At 43.5% G+C, this 19,966-nt stretch overlaps 5 protein-coding genes across 5 annotated transcripts; 2 read left to right on the top strand and 3 right to left on the bottom strand.

Annotated features, from left to right (window-relative positions):
• Nucleotides 1–683: 683 nt before the first annotated feature.
• LOC135433123 (protein FAM91A1) lies at nucleotides 684–4,385 on the bottom strand. The gene is made up of 2 exons (XM_064689081.1): nucleotides 2,138–4,385; nucleotides 684–2,080 (listed from the first exon to the last, which is right to left on the bottom strand). The coding sequence occupies exons 1-2, from the start codon at nucleotides 3,945–3,947 to the stop codon at nucleotides 1,101–1,103; spliced, it is 2,790 nt and encodes a 929-aa protein (XP_064545151.1). The 5' UTR covers nucleotides 3,948–4,385; the 3' UTR covers nucleotides 684–1,100.
• Nucleotides 4,386–4,699: 314 nt separating this feature from the next.
• Ube3a (ubiquitin protein ligase E3A) lies at nucleotides 4,700–9,119 on the top strand. Its single transcript, XM_064689073.1, has 8 exons — nucleotides 4,700–5,200; nucleotides 5,269–5,565; nucleotides 5,627–6,531; nucleotides 6,592–6,839; nucleotides 6,900–7,463; nucleotides 7,528–7,709; nucleotides 7,793–8,285; nucleotides 8,352–9,119. The coding sequence occupies exons 1-8, from the start codon at nucleotides 5,118–5,120 to the stop codon at nucleotides 8,688–8,690; spliced, it is 3,111 nt and encodes a 1,036-aa protein (XP_064545143.1). The 5' UTR covers nucleotides 4,700–5,117; the 3' UTR covers nucleotides 8,691–9,119.
• Nucleotides 9,120–9,243: 124 nt separating this feature from the next.
• Nucleotides 9,244–19,750, top strand: Plod (procollagen lysyl hydroxylase). Its single transcript, XM_064689102.1, has 10 exons — nucleotides 9,244–9,566; nucleotides 10,338–10,423; nucleotides 12,541–12,680; nucleotides 12,734–13,265; nucleotides 13,334–13,587; nucleotides 14,772–14,873; nucleotides 14,938–15,063; nucleotides 17,903–18,029; nucleotides 18,670–19,104; nucleotides 19,169–19,750. Exons 1-10 carry the CDS (start codon nucleotides 9,413–9,415, stop codon nucleotides 19,451–19,453), a joined length of 2,241 nt encoding a protein of 746 aa, XP_064545172.1. The 5' UTR covers nucleotides 9,244–9,412; the 3' UTR covers nucleotides 19,454–19,750.
• Nucleotides 15,092–15,864, bottom strand: nkt (noktochor). The gene is made up of 2 exons (XM_064689103.1): nucleotides 15,533–15,864; nucleotides 15,092–15,472 (listed from the first exon to the last, which is right to left on the bottom strand). Exons 1-2 carry the CDS (start codon nucleotides 15,824–15,826, stop codon nucleotides 15,164–15,166), a joined length of 603 nt encoding a protein of 200 aa, XP_064545173.1. The 5' UTR covers nucleotides 15,827–15,864; the 3' UTR covers nucleotides 15,092–15,163.
• Nucleotides 16,643–17,697, bottom strand: LOC135433152 (immunoglobulin domain-containing protein oig-4). The gene is made up of 6 exons (XM_064689117.1): nucleotides 17,511–17,697; nucleotides 17,338–17,444; nucleotides 17,195–17,276; nucleotides 17,068–17,135; nucleotides 16,933–17,008; nucleotides 16,643–16,796 (listed from the first exon to the last, which is right to left on the bottom strand). The coding sequence occupies exons 1-6, from the start codon at nucleotides 17,614–17,616 to the stop codon at nucleotides 16,714–16,716; spliced, it is 522 nt and encodes a 173-aa protein (XP_064545187.1). The 5' UTR covers nucleotides 17,617–17,697; the 3' UTR covers nucleotides 16,643–16,713.
• Nucleotides 19,751–19,966: the final 216 nt, after the last annotated feature.

Below are 19,966 nucleotides of genomic sequence, written 5' to 3'. Positions count from 1 at the left end.
CGAGGATGAATGCATTTTTCGAAAAGTGTGAAACAGCCCTCAAATGGATTTTGAACAAAGATCTCTGAAAATGAGTTTGAGGCCGATCGGATGGTAAACAAAAAAGTTGTATACAAATGTTTTTCGCGATTTTTCCACCCATACAGCTGGAATTTCCCGAAAACCCCGTCTTAACGTGCACCTTTATCACATAAGGTAACTACAGTCAGATTCCTAGCTCTTACGGCTTGGACTGTGCGTTGATCACCAATCAGTCAGTCAGTCAGGAAAAACAGCTGTATATATAGAGACTTGGGGTTGAGCCGTTTTCCCCTGTTCTCTATTTAATTAAAAACAGCGAATATCCCTTTCAAGGCAATCGAAACACACATACTCATCAGCACAAAGGCCGCAAGCTGCATACCCTAGACAAAGGCATTTTCTGGTTTACCCTATAAATATTTCTTGAATAAATGTATATTTTATTATTCTGGGCAAAAAATGGCGTTTGAATGTGTGCATAGACCAAAAATCAACTTGGTTCCTTTCAACTTTTCTTGTTGTCATTCTTGAGACATTTAAAATGTTCTTAATATGCGAATATGGATTGTTTCTTTCTCTGAAATGCGTTTAAGCACCATATCTTAAACTCAACTCGTATATATACGTACATACATACGCTATAAGGATATATTCCGATATACACGTTTTTAAAATTGCATTTATTTAGACATACATCTTGAATGTGTGTATATATATATATATTTATATTTATATATGGTATGTTTAGAGTGTGTGTGTGTGTGTTTTTTTTTTTTGCCTCCGATTGCATATTGCCACTTTGCCGAACTTACAGAACTAATAAAAAACGGAATACATGGGTTGGCCGTTGCTCGGCTCGGACTAATGGTTAGCGGGCTGATAAGGTATTTCTATATAAATATCTATAAAGCTCGGAACTGTACAAGGCAAAATTGATAAAAATTTATGTAGGGTTGGGGCAGGGTGGGAGAGAGGAGGGTCGGGGCGGGGCGGGAGGGGAGCATATAAAAAATACTTGTAAACTGTACTGGGCCTGGCGTAGGGCAGCCGGAATGCATGAAAATTAAGTGAAGCGCCCTTTAACGACCGTTCCAGTAGCCGACGCGTCCATTCTCAAAGGCCAGATTGATGCGCGGATGTGGTAAGGCCCTGGCCGGTTGCAGTGGCTCGTGCAGCTGGGCAGGCGTCGACGGATCATCCTCAAAGTACAAGCACTGACGCACAAACTCGAGGAACAGCTGCTGGGCCTGCTGGGCGCAAGCGGGCAGTGCCTGCAGATTGGCATCGCTGCTAAGCTGGCGCACCAGTTGCTCGCAGATGCGCGTATTTGTGTCCACATCGAAGAGCGGCACACCAAAGTTAACGTCCAACAGCGTCCACTCCTCGGTGCTGGGCTCCTGCTCCGGCTCCGCAGACGTATCGCCAATGGGCAGCTCCACGGAGCTCTGGGAGAGCAGCTCGGCGCGAGTGCAGTTGTCGCTGCATTTGGCCAGCTCGCTGGCCAGCAGCTGGTTGCAGTCCGCCGAGGTGTAGTCGTTTGCTGGGCCGTGCTCCGGCGTTGTTGCAAAATGATTCTCATCGGGACTCTTCAGCTGAAAGCTGGTCAGCTGATCGTTTGGCACATTTGACTTGGTCGCGGGCAGCGATGGGCGTTTGCGCTGCGGCAGCTTCAGCTTCACGTGCAACTCATACTCGTCGCAGCCCAGATCGGGCACGCCCGTATTCAGGAATGTTATGTAGCCACATTGCTGGCGCAGATCCAAATGGGTGGCCAGCTTTTGCACGGCACGATGCGTGCCCCATTTGGCCTGGCCGGCATCCGAGGCCTGGAATGGAAATGATTCATAGTGCAGCTGGCCAGCGGTACTTATGCCATAGCCCTGCAGCAGGACGCATCCGTTCTTGAGCTGCTCGTTCAGGTTGCGAAAGTTCTCCGTGTTGAGCACATATGCGTCCGAATGGAGTATGTTCACCAGCAGCTTGCCATAGCCCAAAAAGAGACGTGGCAGCGACTTGAGCACAGTGCCGCGGCACAACAGCAAGCTGGGCGGCCCATAGCCTGGCAATGAGTTGGATATTAGTTTCAATGAGTCTAGCTAGGAGGCAGGTAACTCACCCGTGATATGGTTGTAGAATAGCTTGCTCCACATCGGCAACGCATCGGAGCTGCGCACAAACTGGCCAAAGAACGGAATGCTGAACATGTGACTCAATGTGGCCGTCAGCGGCGTTGCCGAGATAATAAACTTGTACTTCTTATCGAGCACACGGTCGCGCGTCTGCCAGTCGAGGCCCTCCAGGCATTCCAGTCGCAGCAGGTCGAGTCCGCCGGGCAGCAACGGACGCAGCGAACAGATGGTGGAGCGCAATATTACTGCGTGCGCAAAATAGCGAGAGACATCGCCCTCGCCCTCAGCATCCAGCAGCGAGACCTGCTCCAGTTCAGCCAGAAAGCTGTCGAGACTCTCCTCGCACAGTTTTCCCACCTCGAACATGGTGACGGCATGGTTTTTCAGGCCCGGCGACAGATTGCCCATCATCAAGAATGCTGTAAGTGTTGAGTCGAATAAAAAGCCGACACGCTTGCCACTCTTGGCAGCTGCGGCTGCGGATGCGGCTGATGTTGCCTTTGTGGTGGTCGTGCGCTCGCTAACATCCTCCAGCTCGGAGCTAAGCTCCTGTTCATCGCTGTTGTTGCCGTTGTGTGTGGCTGCTGGGGGCGTAACCATGTTGGCAAAGCTAAAGTCACTGGTATTGCCATCCGAGGAGAGATAGCCAATGGAGCTGCTGTCTTTGTCCTTGTCCTTGTCTTGCTTTGGCGTCTTGGGACTTGACTGTGACTGCTGCTGCTGCGGCTGCTCAAAGTCAAAGCTGCTGCTGGCATACACATTGTAGTTGAGCGGCGTAATCTGCGGCGTTTGCGGCAGCTGCTGCTCATTGTAGCATGCCCAGCTAGCGTGATACTGTCCAGTTTCGTGATCCGTATGCTTGCGCTGGGCAAAGCCGAGGCGGCATATAAAGCTGATCGCCTGCTTGACACCATCCAGCTCCAGTTGCAGCATTTGCGCCAGCTCTGCAATGCTCATGTGCTCATCGGCACTCACGAAAATCTTGTACAGCAAATTCTCAAAATAATCGCCGCTGACGCGATTCATGACAAAGTTGCGCAACGGCGGTATACAAATGCGATCCTCGCCGCTAATGGGCACATCCAGATAGATGAGACCCTTGCGATATAGGCTCTGCACCACCTGATAGTCACATTTGCCCGTTGGCTGTGCGCCAAAGTCAATGAGATCGTCCAGCAGGCTGCGCTCTGCGGGCGTCACCGTTCGTATATCCGTCTCCAGCACATAGCCAATGTCCAGACGCCACCAGGGCTCAATGTGCACATGCACCGGCAGGCGCGGCAAAAAGTCCAGCGGATTGGGTTTGGCACTAAACAGCAGCGTGCGCGGCGTATGGGTCTTCAGTTCGCTAATCAGCGCCAGATATTCGTTGCGTCCAATGCCGAGGACACGCAGGCAATCCGCCGCCGTAAAATTGGGCAGCGTATCGTAGCTCTTGTCGTTGCGCAGCAGCTGGCTGAGCACGTCCAGATAATAGTTGAAGGGCGTAACGCGCAATCCCTTGGTGACTATGTCCGCCAGATGGTAGGGAAAGACGCCCAGGCTGTTGATGTTCTTCTGGATGAGCAGCTCATAGTAGCGCTGCTCCTGGCGGAACACCTTCGATGCCAGATTGCCGCGGAAGCGCAGCTGATTCTTCAGGCTGTAGTTGAAGACGTACTTCTCGTAGTCGCGCTGATTGTTGTGCAGCACCGAGCGCAGATGCACCGGCAGCTCCTGCCATGGCACATTCCCACGCACGCACAGCTGCAGCTGCAACTGACAGTTGCCAGTCTCCGTCGTCGACGTCGACGTCATCGTGTCCCGTCGCAGTTGTTGTTTGTTTACCTGTCGCAGTGCTCACTTTAGTTGTTTTTGTTGTTGCCTTTTGCTGCTTTTGGCCATTGCATATGCTGTTTGTATTGCAGTGCGATCTGCTTGCAATGCTTTTGCTGACGAGTGTTTACTTTCTTTTTTCTGTTTGCTGCGCTCGTTACGTTTTGTCGTTCTTATTCTATTTTGGCAGGCAGGCAGCAAAATGAGACACAGCTGATAAAAACAGTCGTCCGAGGGGCAGCACTCGTTATGCAGCACTGGTTGAAAAAAATACTGCGCACTGAGCGAAATACTGGGGCAACATTTACGTTCTACATGCAACTGCATGAGGTTTACCTTTCTTTAGATTGCCAATTCCCTCATATGATTGACAATGTGTACTTAAACTAGACGATTTTGAAAAGTGTTTTTCAGTCAAATGTGTGTCTTTATTTTTAATTTTAGCATCTAATGAGATTTGAAAATAATTTCAAATTGGAACGATTTGTTAATTATTCGTTTAATTATTTTTGTATATATAAGCAGACGTGTCTGCACACAAGAAAATAAGCAGAATACTAAATATTTAAAACTTTCTTAATAAATAACTAAAATTATTCAATATGCATGAAAATTATTCGAAAATCAATGTCCAGCGAAACAAATCGCGCTTAATCGACAGTTAGTTGAAGGCGTTTCGCAACACTCATTATGGGCATTTGCGAACATTAGCAACACTAACTGTTGATGATTTTCAATATTAAAGGCACTCTGCTTTGCCTTGGCTGCGTTTTTCTAAACAAAACTTCTGTTCAAAATATCAAAACGAAAAAATTTTTGTTAGGCGTAGTTGAAAAATTGTGCAAACGTTGTGTGAATTACAAGTGCCATGCAGTAGATGTTGACAGGCGGATGTAGTGCAATAACAAGAAGAACAACAATAAGGCACACTTGAGTGCGCCAGCGAGAGTCGCAAGAAGAAAAGGGACATCGACATCGATTTTTTTGCACCCTTTTTTTTTTGGTGCATATTTTGCGTAGCAAATTAGCACACAAAGAAACGCGCGACAAGTGTCGCCTCGCCAAGGAAGCACGCAACGCAACGAGAAGCCAAGCGCAGTGACAGCTATTTGTTTATTGAATCCCAGTGTGCCTCAGGGAAAGGGACGCTCAATGAGCGGCGGCGGCGAGGAACACGAGCAGCAGCAACAGAAGGCGCGGCAAACGTCAACGTCGCCGTTGCCAGGCGTCTCAAGGTGATTGCCAGCGAAACTCAACCGCAATTATATTTAATGCTAATGTATTTGCATACATTTGCTTGCAGTGCGTCGACTTCATCAGCAGCCGCTGCTGTGGCCAGTGGCGGTGGTGGCAATGGTCGGGCCACACCGGAGATGAAACGCTCGGCCGTTCGTAGCCTGATACAGCGTTACTTCCATCAGTTGCAGTCGGGCTGCGGCAATGTCCACTGCACGAATGCCAACTGCGCTTCCAGCGGCAAAGTGGCGCCCATGACACCCAACGAGGTGGCGGCCCGAGCACTTCAGCTTTTCTCACAGGATGCACAATTGTGCGATAGCGCAGCGGCGGCGGCAACAGTGCCAGCGCCCATAGCGAGCAGGTGAGTGGGTCCGATCACAGGAAATAATTGACAAATACTAACGTCTCTTGCCTCCTGATAGTCCGCAGCAGGACGTGGACATGCTTTCGCCAAATGATAGCAGCAGCAGCAGTAGCAACAGCTCCACTAGCACCATTACCTCCGCCAGCACCACAACTACCACCAGCACCCAATCTCAGTCTCAATCGAATGCGCAGCCACAAAGCTCCGTGGAGCAGACGGAAAGGCCGCCCATGATTATTGACTTGGTGAAATTATCAAGACCCTTATCAACAATTGGATCGCAGGCGACAACCCCAGCTGGCGACTCTGGTGCCTGCACACCGACGCTGCCGCCTGTGGAGTTCCTCGACGCTGATTCGCTGGAGGCACTCTATTTGCAGTGTCAGACAGCGAACAACTACGACAGGCTGTATCAAGCGATTAACGATGTTTTCTCCAGCGTCGATCGTCTCAGCAAGAGCTTTGTGTGCAGGCCGGGCCAGGAGCGCCAGCATCTGGAAAGTAAATCGACCAATGCGCTGAACAAAGAGCAGCTGCGGCAATTGGAGGGTGAGCACGACAAGGATGAGGACAGCACTCAGCGAGCAGAAACTCCAGCCGAGCGATGCCCAGATGCCGAGGCTGCTGAACGCCACGCGGATGAAAATGCTGATGCCGATGCCGATGGCGAAGGCGATGGTAATGGCGATGGCGATATTGATGATGACAATGATGAGGACGAACCGATGGGTCAACAGGAGCAAAATGAGGAGTTTCTACATAGAGGCACCAAAGTGGATTTCCGTGGACTGCGTCACATTAAGCGACTGCTCTTCGGCGCGACGTGCCCAGCCATTGCAGAGCAATTGACAAGCAGCGTCATCCAGCTGGCGGACTATATACGCTACATGAGGCTGTACAGGCAGGACTCGTGGGAGCAGGTTCTCCATTGCCTAGTCATATGCTTTGACATGGCCACCAACAGTTAGTTTCATTTTCATTTCATAACTAAATTTAATAAATAATTTGCATTCTAAACAACAGCTACGGCCAACAACAGCGTAACGGACATGGAGTACCTGGATCGAGTGCTTCCCAAGCTGTGCCATGCGGCTGCCGCAATGCCGGTGCGGGCACAGGCGCGTCTGGCTCTTATTTGGAGTGAATATTGTGCGGACCAGCTGCAGGTGCTGCTATCCTCGTGCCAGCAGCAGATAACGCTGCAGGTGCTCCTGGACGAAGAGTCGGTGCGCGAGAACGAGCATATCATAAGCGTGACCAAAGTTCTGAAGGTGAGTCGTGGCTGGTTCCCTTCCATTTATCAGTTTTAGAAGAATCTATTTTTCACACAGATTGTGTTTTATGCCAACATCCTGGCCAGCGTGCTGGAGCGGCCGTCGTGTCGGCTGCCACTGCAGGAAGTTGGTGAAAGCGAGGGAGCTGCTGCAGCCGCCGCCGCCGCCCTTGAAGAAGGCGAGGATTTGTTTCTTTATAGCTCAATGCAGCAGCCGCATATGCCCAAATTTGCGGAAGATCCACTAGAGAAGTGCTTGCAAGTCTCGTACATTGACTGCCGCAGTCCATTGGTGCCGCTCGAGGAGTTCTACAATGAGGCGCTTAGCGAGCACATACAAATGCATCAGGACTATCTATCCTACAAAACGCTGGCCATGGAGAGCGAGCTGGGCTCTAGCCACACCAACTATTTCTGTTTTATGCTGTACGCATTCATCCTGACGCCGGCCACCAAGGTGGACGCGCTCTATTACGACTGCCGTATGCGCATGTACAGCGAGCGCTATTCCTCGCTCTACTCGATATTGCACAACTTTGGTCAGGATGGCCAGGAAGGTGCGCGACCCGATCTCAAGCTGACGGTGCGACGCGATCAACTAATCAACGATGCACTCATCGGGGTAAGACTTAAACCAAAAACTTATGTTAACAAATTTGGAACTTTTTGCTTTATTTGCATTGCAGCTGGAACTGGTGGCGATGAGCAATCCAAAGGATCTGAAAAAGCAACTGGTGGTTGAGTTTGTGGGCGAACAAGGGATTGATGAGGGCGGCGTATCCAAAGAGTTCTTTCAACTAATCGTTGAGGAGATTTTCAATCCAGCCTTTGGCATGTTTGTGCAGCAGGAGGAGACCAACAATATGTGGTGAGTGACCATGTGACCCTGGTGTTACCCTCCATATAATATATATCGTGTATTTTCTATGCTTTTATCCATCGCTTCTGAAGGTTCAACGCCACCCCCTTCGAGAATGGCGCACAATTCACGCTGATTGGAATTATAATTGGCTTAGCCATTTATAACAATGTCATTTTGGCTGTGAACTTTCCTATGGTCGTATATCGCAAGCTGATGGGCTATCGAGGTACCTTCTATGATCTGTCCGACTGGAGTCCAACGCTATATAAGAGCTTGAAAACTATGCTGGACTATCAGGGCCAGGACATGGAAGAGGTATTCGAGCAGACGTTTAAGATTAGCTATAGCAATGTGTTTGGCGAACTGGTGGAGCACGAACTGGTGCCACACGGTAGCGAGGTGCTTGTGGGACAGCACAACAAGCGGTTGTTTGTTAATCTGTACAGCGATTTTTTGCTGAACGTCAACATACAACAGCAGTTTAAGGCTTTCCGCAAGGGCTTCGAAATGGTTACAGACGAGTCGCCGCTGAAGCTGCTCTTTAGGCCAGAGGAGATCGAAAAGTTGGTCTGCGGTAGTCGAGTAGGTTGACAGAAGAGTTTGGCTCATTTATTTTTTGGATTTCCATTAATTTTTATGCTATTGCAGGAGTTCGATTTTGTCGAGCTGGAGCACTCGACAGAGTACGAGGGTGGCTACACGGAGGAAACGCAAATTGTACGAGATTTCTGGAGCATTGTGCACGCAATGCCACACGAGTCCAAGCGCAAGCTGCTCGAGTTCACCACAGGATCGGCACGCGTACCGGTTGGCGGTTTGAAATGCTTGCGATTGCTAATCACACGCCATGGACCGGATAGCGATCGCCTGCCCACTTCACACACATGCTTCAATGTGCTGCTGCTTCCCGAATACAGCAGCAAGGAGAAGCTAGAAGAGCGTTTGCTCAAGGCAATCAACTACTCGAAAGGCTTTGGCATGCTGTAGTCGCCGCAAAGGGATGTCAAAATGGTTGATACACATACCTCCAGCAACGCAACAGATACCACCTCCGATAATTTATGATGATGATGATGATGATGATGATGATGAAGACGATGATGATTTATTAGTTGAGCTTTAGTTTGTTTTTGAATTTGTCATTTATTTTTGATACAATTTGTTCAAATGAGACAATATATATGTGTATGTAAATGCTCAATATGGCGTGATGGAAAGCAGGCAACTAAGCAAATTCGGTTTGAATGACTATATATTGTTTACTATGTCGCTCAGTTAATTGTATATAACATAAATTACATTTATACGCATACTCATACACTCATGTAATTACGTTTGTAATGCAGCACGCATAAAATTTTGCTGAATAAATTTTAAGTTGTGCGCCAATAATTGCATATACTATCGTTCGATAAATACTTAGTTTCACTTGCTATCGATAACTAAATGAGCAACCTTTGCGAGTTTCACAACACCGTCTTTTTTTATGAACATTTGTCTTCGTTTGCTAGAGTCGCCATCCGCAAATTCATTCATGTTATCTTCGTTGTTGCGTACGGTTGTGCAGCGGAGAAAAATAGTTGTTTTGCGTGTTTTTCAAAACAAATTTGCCTCGCAGAATAATATGCAACAATTATAATAACACAAAAGTGTGTATTTAAAGTGTGAACGTGTGCGAGTGTTGTGTGAAGTAAATAAAAAAGAACGCCATGGAACGGCGTACGCACTCGTCAGCATCTAAGCTGTTATTGTTTCTGGCGTCGCTATTGCTCTTGCAAGGAGCCAGCGCCAGCGCCAGCGAATCGGATGCCGATGTTGTCGCCCCCGAAGTTGTTGCAGCTGCAACACAGAAAAATTTGAATGGTATGTGTCTAGAATCTGGAGCAATGAGTTCATCACTGGAATTAGCAAGGCATAAGTACTAAAAAAAAAAAACAACATTAAATTGCATTCATCTGTAGAATCCACCCACACACACACACATGCATCTGTCTATGCATCTGCATCTGTGTGTGTGTGTGTGTGTGTGTGAGACTGCGGTTTTTGTTTACATTCCGTTGCTCTTTCCGCCTACTTGTAATATTCATGCGGTCGTTAACACTCAAAGTGCTTAAAGATGTGCAATGTGCGCGGCTATAAATTTCTTTATTGTATTATAGAGAATTTCGTTTATTAGCTTTAACCATGCACAATATTTTTTCTTTGAACCAGGACATTTTCCAGGTCCTGTGTCCCTGACACAAAAATGGGTTACCAATATGTATCTGTATATGTATGTGCAACGATTATATACATATACGCATGTTCAATGCAAAGCTTTAAATATATATAGATATCTATCTTAATGTTTAAGCAGAAGTTGAAAATTAGATTCTCAATAACTATTCATTTGTTGAGAATGAACATTTTATTAAAATGTAAACTAAACACTTGTAGTATAAATACTATAAAACGAAATTATAATCTAGAACCATTTTATAATCTTAAACAATGCCAACACGACCACAGCTCGTGCAATGAAAAATTCAAGTTCCATTTAACTCGATCTATTTTATACTTAATGGGGCACATAAATAGTTTATTTATATATTCATTTAACACCTTTTTTCATATTTTTCAAACCTTCATAAACAGAGAAAATCAAAGTCTTCACCGTGGCCACCGAACCGACTGATGGATATCGGCGTTATGTCCGATCTGCCAATGTCTACGACATTGAGGTAAGTTCCTAATTAAATTAAAACGATTGCGAATCGAAGCTATTAATTTGGCACAAAAACCCGTTAAATTTCGACCGTCTGGAATAACAAATTTATGGTCTTTTGCTATTCTTAAAATTTGGTATGCAAATTCTTTTTGAGAGCTATCGAACTTTCGGCCAATTCGAAAACAAGAAGAATTGCCAAAAATGTTTTCATTGTTTCATCTGCAAATTGATCTAAAGATTTGCGATTTAACTTTTCCTTTAAAGCTAAAGTATTGCTATATATTCTATTGAGTTGAGTTGATTAAATATAAATTTACAAAAACTTGGTATGTTATGAAACCATGCGAATATGCGATTATGATATTTGATATTTTTTCATGTAACTCCATTAATGTTTATTACTAAACCCTTTTTTGGGATACCGAGTTTTTGAATATTCTTGTTTGCTTGGGTAACACCTGTTTGGAATGAAAGATGGAAATACCACTCGGATTTCCGCGTATCTTTAGTTTTGTCGCCGCAGTAATCCAAGAACAATTCAAATTTCAAAAGTAAATTCGAAACACGAAAAATTAAATGAAAAAGAAAAACAGTTTTCATACAATAACGCGTGTTGGCTTGGCCTATATTATTCTGTAGGTAATAAATATTATTTCAAAAGGAAAGATTTGAGAAAATGTAGGAATTTGGCAACATCAGAGCTCACGCTGATTGAGGTTCAGTGCATTCATATTAAAAACTTTAGAACAATCGAGGCGTCTGCTGAATAGAATTCTAATTGTGTTCCATATAAAGAAATTCGGAAATTTGATTAAACGTCGCTGTGTTTCCTATCTACATGTGTAAAGCTATGTACAAAGACATATGTGTATATGTATACTAGATGCTGGCATAAACAAATGATTGGCCCGAAGACGAACTCTTGCCGACATATCTCGGTTTGCGGCACACTTTTATGAATTTGTTTTGTAGCTTCTGTATCTGGGTGTGTATATGTATGTGCATGCACGGACATATGTCCCAGCATCCGGCACTGGCGTCCAGATGACTCTGCTTCTCTGATGTGTTACACACAGATTGGCTGAACATTATGGGGCACCATATATATGTATATGTACATATAAGTATATATAGTGCACACATGTGGTCGTCTCGATGTTTACTTTGTTGTATTTAATCACGTAGTCCATGCAGCCAGTAGTAGGTCCCGGGGTAATTAGCTCAATTCAGTTCCCGATTGTATTCTATGATATTTGCTTATCACCAAAGGCTACGCCGGTTCCCTTATGTAAATTCGTCTCTCATTCTGTGTGTGTCGCATATTCAGCTCCTCATGTTCATCATTTGAATGAAATACAAAAAAAACTTGCTGATAAGCCGGTTAGCCGGCTTTCGTTCTCGAAACATTTCTTATATTTCATAATGGGCACTTTTTTGTTGTTGTTTTATTATAATCTGCTTTTCAAGCATTGTGTGAACTTAGCCATTTAGACAGGCAGCTCAAATTTGTTTGAAATTGAATTACGAGAGATCTTGCTACAAATGTAATTTATTAACATATTAACAGCCTTGACTTGCTGTTATTGATATTTGTTGCATACGGTAAGTTGTCACTGTTAATTAACATTTATATGCATATAATGGGAAATAAAATATGGCTTGCTTGTGTTTACCCTAAATTAATAACAAGAACACATAAAAGCTTTACTTTTAAAATATATCTGTAACATTTAAAGGCATCATAGAGTTAATTGTTGCTGTTCAATTACATAGCTTTAACATTTAAAATAATAGAGTAACAGTTGCAGTTTAACATTCAAAAGATTACAGAATTTTATACGACACAGCGTTAACATTTAAGAGAATATATTGATGCAACCGCTCCACTTTATTGACCTTTAACATAAATGTATATAACAGAGTCATATAGAACATGCTCTTTGGCTTGAAATTTTGATATAGCCCTGTAGCCCCACACTCGGATCTGCTCTCATTGTGGATTTGTTAAGCGTCCGGGCTTTGTGTTGTTGGCTTTTCAATAAGTTAGTTTATCAAAAACTGTGATATATCAAATATAAGTAATTAAATGAACATATTCCATAAGATTAATCAATTTATTTTTTATAACAGGTGACCACTCTTGGCATGGGTGAAGAATGGCAAGGTGGCGATATGCAAAGCGCTGGCGGCGGTTTTAAAATCAATCTGCTGCGAAAAGCAATTGAAGACTTGAAGGATGCAGAGGATACCATAATATTGTTCACGGACAGGTAAAATATACCCTATACTTTTCAAGCTCCATCTAACAAGATATCTTCTATAGCTACGATGTCATCTTCACAGCTGCGCTCGATGAGATTTTGGAAAAATTCAAAGAGTCTGGTGCCAAGTTACTCTTCTCGGCCGAAAAATACTGCTGGCCGGACAAGAGTCTGGCAGATCAGTATCCCGAGGTGGAGGGCAAAGCCTCGCGGTTTTTGAACTCAGGTGCATTCATTGGGTATGCACCACAGGTGAATGCGCTGCTGGAGGAGGCCATCGAGAATTCTGGTGATGATCAGTTGTACTACACCAAAGTGTTCCTGGACGAGGAGAAGCGTGCCAAGCTGGGCATGAAGCTGGATACGGAGTCACGTCTGTTTCAGAATCTACATGGTGCCAAAAATGATGTCAAGCTAAAGGTGGACCTGGACTCCAATCAGGGTACTCTGCAAAACATTGACTTCATGACCACGCCCCTGATTATCCATGGCAATGGACTGAGCAAGGTCGATTTGAATGCCTATGGCAACTATCTAGCCAAGACCTTCAGCGGCGTCTGCACCTTCTGCTTGGAGTATCCCCTGGAGTTGGATGTGAGTGGAATTTACTTAGAATTCACATAGGTCTTTTTAGCATGTGCCTTCTGTTTTTTGTTTTGTAGGAACAAAATCTGCCTATCATTACGTTGGCTGTGATGGTTCCCCAAGCTGTGCCTTTCTTCGATATGTTCCTGGCCAGCATTGAGAAGCTTAACTATCCCAAGGAATCGCTGCATCTCTTTATGTACAGCAACGTCGCGCTGCACGACGATGCTGTTAAGTCCTATGTGAATAACCAAGGCAAGAACTATGCCAGCGCCAAGTTTGTGCTATCCGTGGATGAACTGGACGAACGTCAAGGCAGACGGTTAGCGCTGTGAGTACATTAGGAGTAACTAACTATTTGAATTCGTTAAGCAGATGACAAAATCGTTGGCTTTATTTAGTAATGAATCATTGCGAAGTATTATTTTTTTTTTAGATAGAAACCATTTTTCTTTAAAATCGACCTATTCATTAAATAGCCTCTGTTATTTGCATTGACTCCCAAATAACTCCCAAAGTTATTATATGGTATATGGAATTTATAATCAGATGCTTATAATAGTGTTTCCGATATTTACATATATGTTCTTGTATTATGAAGAGCTGTCTGACTGGTTTTTTTCTATCCCTTATACTCATTCGCTATTAGTACTCTCACTCAACAAGAATTCATGAGAATCGCATAGAAAGGCAATATTTAAAGGGAGTGATAGAGGTAATGGAGGCAAATCTTACTCACCCCCGCGTTGTTACTTATTCTAGAATTAAAAAAAATTGTTTTAAATTTAAATTCAGTACATTTTTGTGTAGCTTTTACTTTTCATATTCAAACAACTCTTAAATTATCTAATTATTAACAACTTTAGGCATTGTTAGTTAATTTTATATTTATACCCTTAGAGAGGGTACTACATTTTTTGTCGTGAAATGTGTAACGCATAGAACGAGACATCTTCGACCCCATAAAGTGTATATATTCTTGATCAGTATCAACAGCCGAGTCGATATAGCCATGCCAGTCTGTCTATCGCCATGAAACTTTGCAAAAGTGGCTCTTTCTGTTGCACGCAATTCATATGTCGGAATCGGAAACTTTCTTGTTTTTCAATAATCTTGACCAAACTCGGCATTTGTGAGTTTCACTATGTTCCCTACATTTATGCAAAATCTTTTTCACATCGGACTACTATATCATAAAGCTGCCATAGGAACGATCAGTTCTTGTATGAGAAACTTTTTAGTTTACCTAGATATCTTGACCAAACTCGGCATTTATTTATTTCACCATGTTCCTTACATTTATGCAAAACCTTATTCACATCGGACTACTATATCATATAGCTTCCATGGGAACAATCGGTCTAAAATTAAGTTGCATGAAAAACTTTTTGTTTTACAAGATATCTTAACTATATTCGGCATTAACTATTTTCCCTGTGCTCCTTAGATACGGGCAAATCATAAATTAATATATTTTAAAAGCTGACTAACTTGTACTCCTTTTTCTACTGGCAGCGACAAGGCAAAGCTGCAGCACAGCGACTACATTTTCTTTGTGGACGCCGATGCGCACATCGATGACAGCGAAGTGCTCCGAGAGCTGCTGAGGATGAACAAGTAGGTCTTCAAATTCGATAGACACGCATAGCCCAACTAAAAATATAAATGTTACCCAATGCAGGCAATTTGTGGCGCCTGTGTTCTCCAAGTATCACGAACTGTGGAGCAACTTTTGGGGGGCGCTCTCCGAGAACGGTTACTATGCACGCTCCCACGACTACGTGGACATTGTGAAGCGGGATCTGATGTAAGTGAAAATCTCCAGGTGGAGTTACTACGATTTAATTAGGATTAACTTTATTGCTTATACGTATACGGGCAAGGAAACGGGTGGCACCGCCAGCGATCTAATCGAAGGCAATGGAGAAATCGGTCTTAAAGCTGCGCCTGTCAATGGAGTACATGTTGTCGGCCGTGCACTCGTACAGGCCGGCGTCCATTTGGGTTGCCGGATCGATTTCGATCTTGGATTTGACGCGATCATCGCCAATGGTCCACTCGTGTACATGCATATATAGATGCTGATAGATCTCGGCGCCGTCCTTGTACCAGGTTATATGCGGACGTGGATTGCCCTTGGCCACGCACAGAAAGGCAATCTTATGGCCCAGCACGTACTCGAGATCAAAGTGCGAGGCCTGCAAGATTTTTGCGCCCTATAACCAAAACAATTAGTTAATATTATTGGTGTGATCTGTAGTTTGGTCTTAGCTTACATTGTTGTTGTTATAGTATTGATCCGACTCGGGATCGCGGTACTTGCCCGTTATGGGCAGACCAATCTGCACCCTCGACTTGGTGCGTCCACGTCCGCGTCCACGGCGCGCCTCGGTAAACGGTGCGGTTAGCATAAGCAGGCCCAGGCCTAGGCCAATGCAGATGAGCAGGCACTTCACTTGCATCCTATGCTTATCATTAACTAAAACCCAACGTTGCTGTGCGAATCTCGTCTGCGCGGCGACTAAACCAGCGGCAGCAGCTGTCGCGGCATTTCGCTTGCTCTGCCACATCTAATTTGCCACAATTGGCGTCGCTTGGGTCTCGCATTTAAACCAACAGAGTGATAGCTCGGGATTCGGTTTTGATTCTCTTGATATGCAGCTCCACAGGTTGCCTTATTTTACTCAATTTCATTTGATTTGATTTGCGCACTCGCTGAATCTGCGTATCTCCGCAACAGTCTGTCCAAAGGCCACATTTTTCGCTTCGGTTCCGTTGGATATGTGCGCCATATGTTACAGGGCGCACAGTGGGGCAAGCTGTGTGAAACTACATCTAATATGTTTCAATTTTTTTAAATGCAATTATATTAATATTATGTATGCATAACACGCTGTTACAGGTTATATTCGCATTATTGTTTAACATTTATGTTAAAGCTCTGCGCTGTTAACTTAATGTTAGCTCTAACTGCAAAGCAAAACATATAAGTGAGGTTCGAATAACCAGTGAATAGAAGAGGTATTATCATAATATTCCCAGTTATTGCCCCCATTCCATTATCATTCAAAAACTCCCCAGATATGTATTTAATATCTAGTATATTATTCTTGACTGCTTCGCACCACTGTGCAAAGGCAATAGACCCCCAACTATATATATAACTGAGCTTATTTGCATGTAAATATGCCACAGTTTGTTTTGGTTTGGCTTGCACACATTTTAATATACATTTTAATAAAATAAATGCAAAAAAATTGTCTAAATCAAGTAATTGAGACAATTTGTCGGTTACGCACACAACGACAACAAACCGAACAGCCGACACCAGACAAAAGGTCGAGAACAAAAATAATTTCAATTTAATACAGACAACAAGAACGAACTTGAAGTTAAAAATTATATTGTTTTTATTACGAAATGTAGTTCAAAATATATCAAAGTTGAATGAAGAATGTTAAAAATTAACCATGGCATAATCCGTGCGAAAGCCCCGACGATCAATAGCATATATATTATCCGCCTGGCATTCGTAATAGCCTGAAAGTAGAGATAGCCAGAGATTGTCAAAAATGTTTGGATATAGCTAATGTGTAGGTCTGACGAGATTTTAAAAAACGTAAATGGATTTTCAGCTGTTTATGAGGTTGTAGCATGTTATTTAAGTATTTCATACCTGCATCCATTTGTGTAGTTGGATCAATTTCCATTTTGGATTTAATTATTTCTGGTTCTGGATGCGATTCGTGCACCTAAAGAGCAGACTGTTCGATTTGCTGCAAATGTATTTGCATTTTCTCAGCGCACTTACCTGAAAGAATCGATGTTGATACAGTTCCGCGCCGTCTTTGAACCAGGTGATAGTTGGACGTGGATTGCCTGTAACGGGCAGTTATTAAGAGGGAGTTAAGCCTATGGAATTCTGACAACCGACTCACCTTGCGCCATGCAGAAGAAGGTAATCTTGCGCCCCAATGTATAGTCGAGCTCAAAGTGCGATGACTTTATGATCTTGGCACCCTGCGTTAGATCAAGGCATTATAATAGGATTATTATTCGTTTGCTTTCAATTCCAACTTACATTCTCGTGATCGTAATAGTTGACAGCATCCTGTGATCTGTGCTGAATGACAACAGGTTTTTTGCCCGTGTAATTGCGACGCAGCACATTGCGACCGCCGGTGCTTCCTATTCGAATTAAAGGGTTATATTTTTTTTAGAAATTATTGGATCAGCGATGGGTCGATCACTCACTTTGGCCCTGCACAGGGCAGAGATCGCTCAAGAGCAGCAGCAAGAACAGCAGCCAGAGCAGAGCAAATGCTTTGATCTTGCACTGGTTAAACCAGGGACTGGGCATTTTTGATGCGATCCGACAGAGATGCGGCTATTTCCGTCCGTCAGCGTAGAATGTTTTGTGCATACTGCGCCTAGAGGTAGCCCCGGACAAACGATGTTTGTTTCTCATACTGATTGAATTTAATCGCGAGACCTAACTGTGTGCGTTCCGCTGCCCGAGAGTTAACTACTTTCCATTTCCACAACATTGTTGCGAATTTAGTAAATAAACAGTGTGTCATGCTTTTACATATATTTGCAAGCATATACAATATACATATATATTCATAAATTGTGTCTCTCTTTAGCGGCATGTTCAATGTGCCACATGTGACGACCATTTATCTGATCAAGCATAGCGCCTTCGATGCCATCAAGTTTGAAAACAACGATTTCGACCCTGATATGGCCATGTGCGAATCACTAAGGAACGCGGTAAGTAATGAGATAATATTCAAATTTATGTTGTTTTTATCAAAGTTTTTTAGTTAGCTAACAATAAACAAAAGTCTTTATTATTTGGGATTTTAGTTCTCATCCCAACTTCTCTAGACATGTTCCTTTTTTGCAATTTAGTAATTATTTAAAATATAACATCAAGTAATATTTAAATAAATATTTCTATTTGATTCAGAAAAAATTCTGCCGAATTTAACCCAACTTGGTCTTAATCATAGAAATTTTGGGTTATTGAAAAAAAAATTTCGTCAATATAGGAAAGCACAAAATGTAATTAATATTTGTCACACTTTTTCCGTTCGTATCATTTTCATTGAATTTGACTAAGCAGCTTGCCGAGCTGGATTGATCAAGTCATGTCTGTCTGTTCGTTTTACTGTTTTTTAGTAGCATAAGGTTCAAATGTTTGTAACAGCAGCTCGACGCTGGGTGAAGGGCATCTCTTAGTTGAGCATACCCGACTCCTATTCCTACCCTTACTCCTACTTGTTTTCATATTTCTTTATATTGTATTCGTAAACGATTTTGCTTATTGCGCTGCTTGTTATACAATTTTGATTTGAATAAGAAGTGCCTCCCTTTATGATTGCTTTTATTAATTGATCCTTCCATTTAGGGCATCTTCATGTACGTCAGCAATCAGCGCTACCATGGCCATTTGATCAATGCGGATAATTTTAATACCACCGTTGTGCGTCCCGATTTCTATACGTTGTTCAGCAATCGGTATGACTGGACCTTGAAGTACATCCATCCAAATTATTCGGCCCAGCTGAACGAGAGCATGGTCATACCACAGCCGTGTCCGGATGTCTACTGGTTCCAGATTGTGTCCGATGCCTTCTGCGACGATTTGGTGGCCATCATGGAGGCGTATGGCAAATGGTCCGATGGCAGCAACAAAGACAATCGTCTCGAGGGCGGCTACGAGGCAGTGCCCACGCGTGATATACATATGCGCCAGGTGGGACTCGATACGCTTTATCTGAAGTTTCTGGATATGTTTGTGCGACCACTTCAGGAGCGCGTCTTTACTGGCTATTTCCATAATGTAAGTTTGACCCAGACGCAGCTATGTTTGTCATCCTAGCTAATGTGTTTTAATTACCCTACAGCCGCCACGCTCGCTAATGAACTTCATGGTGCGTTATCGGCCCGATGAGCAGCCTTTCCTGCGCCCGCATCACGACTCGTCCACCTATACGATCAACATGGCCATGAACAGTGTGGGCATCGACTATGAGGGCGGCGGCTGTCATTTTTTGCGTTATAACTGCTCCGTTACGGAGACTAAGAAGGGCTGGATGCTTATGCATCCCGGCCGATTGACCCATTTCCATGAGGGCTTGCTGGTGACCAAGGGCACACGTTATATTATGATTTCGTTTATCGATCCGTAGGCGTGGCAACTGGAAACTATTTTTTTACTGCCATAAAGGCCACTCCAAAGAATTTACATTTAGCCTAAAATAGGAGATCATATAAGCAACTCGAATCAAATCTAGTTTAGACTTGGAATGTGGTCTATTGCCTTAGTTTGCGATTTGTTTGCCAAACATCCTGACTAAACACTAAGTTTGTCTCGAAATTCCAGGGTCTGACACAAAACTTTATAAGCATTAAGTATACTGTAATTTTTTCGAATGGTTTTAAACTCTCCAAATAAAAACAAACAAAAAAAATAAATACAAATAAAAGGAAGTTTGTAATAGTTATTTAAATCTCTTAAGATATTGTGTGCATGTGCATGTGTGTACGTGTCTATGTATCTCTGTATGCCCTCACTCTGGTGTTCCAATGTTTATTGTCGATTTATAATTATTTTTGTAGTTTTTATTAATGTTTCCCATTTTTTATATTTTTATGAATTCAAATCGCGCGCAGTATGAATTAACATTGGTTGGTAACGTAAA

This window comes from Drosophila montana, unplaced genomic scaffold (assembly GCF_035044405.1).
Source record: "Drosophila montana isolate Dmon_TW-CO22-7 unplaced genomic scaffold, ASM3504440v1 contig_3217_1, whole genome shotgun sequence".
NCBI classification, from domain to species: Eukaryota; Metazoa; Arthropoda; class Insecta; order Diptera; family Drosophilidae; genus Drosophila; species Drosophila montana.
This window is presented reverse-complemented; position numbering and strand designations above follow the sequence as displayed.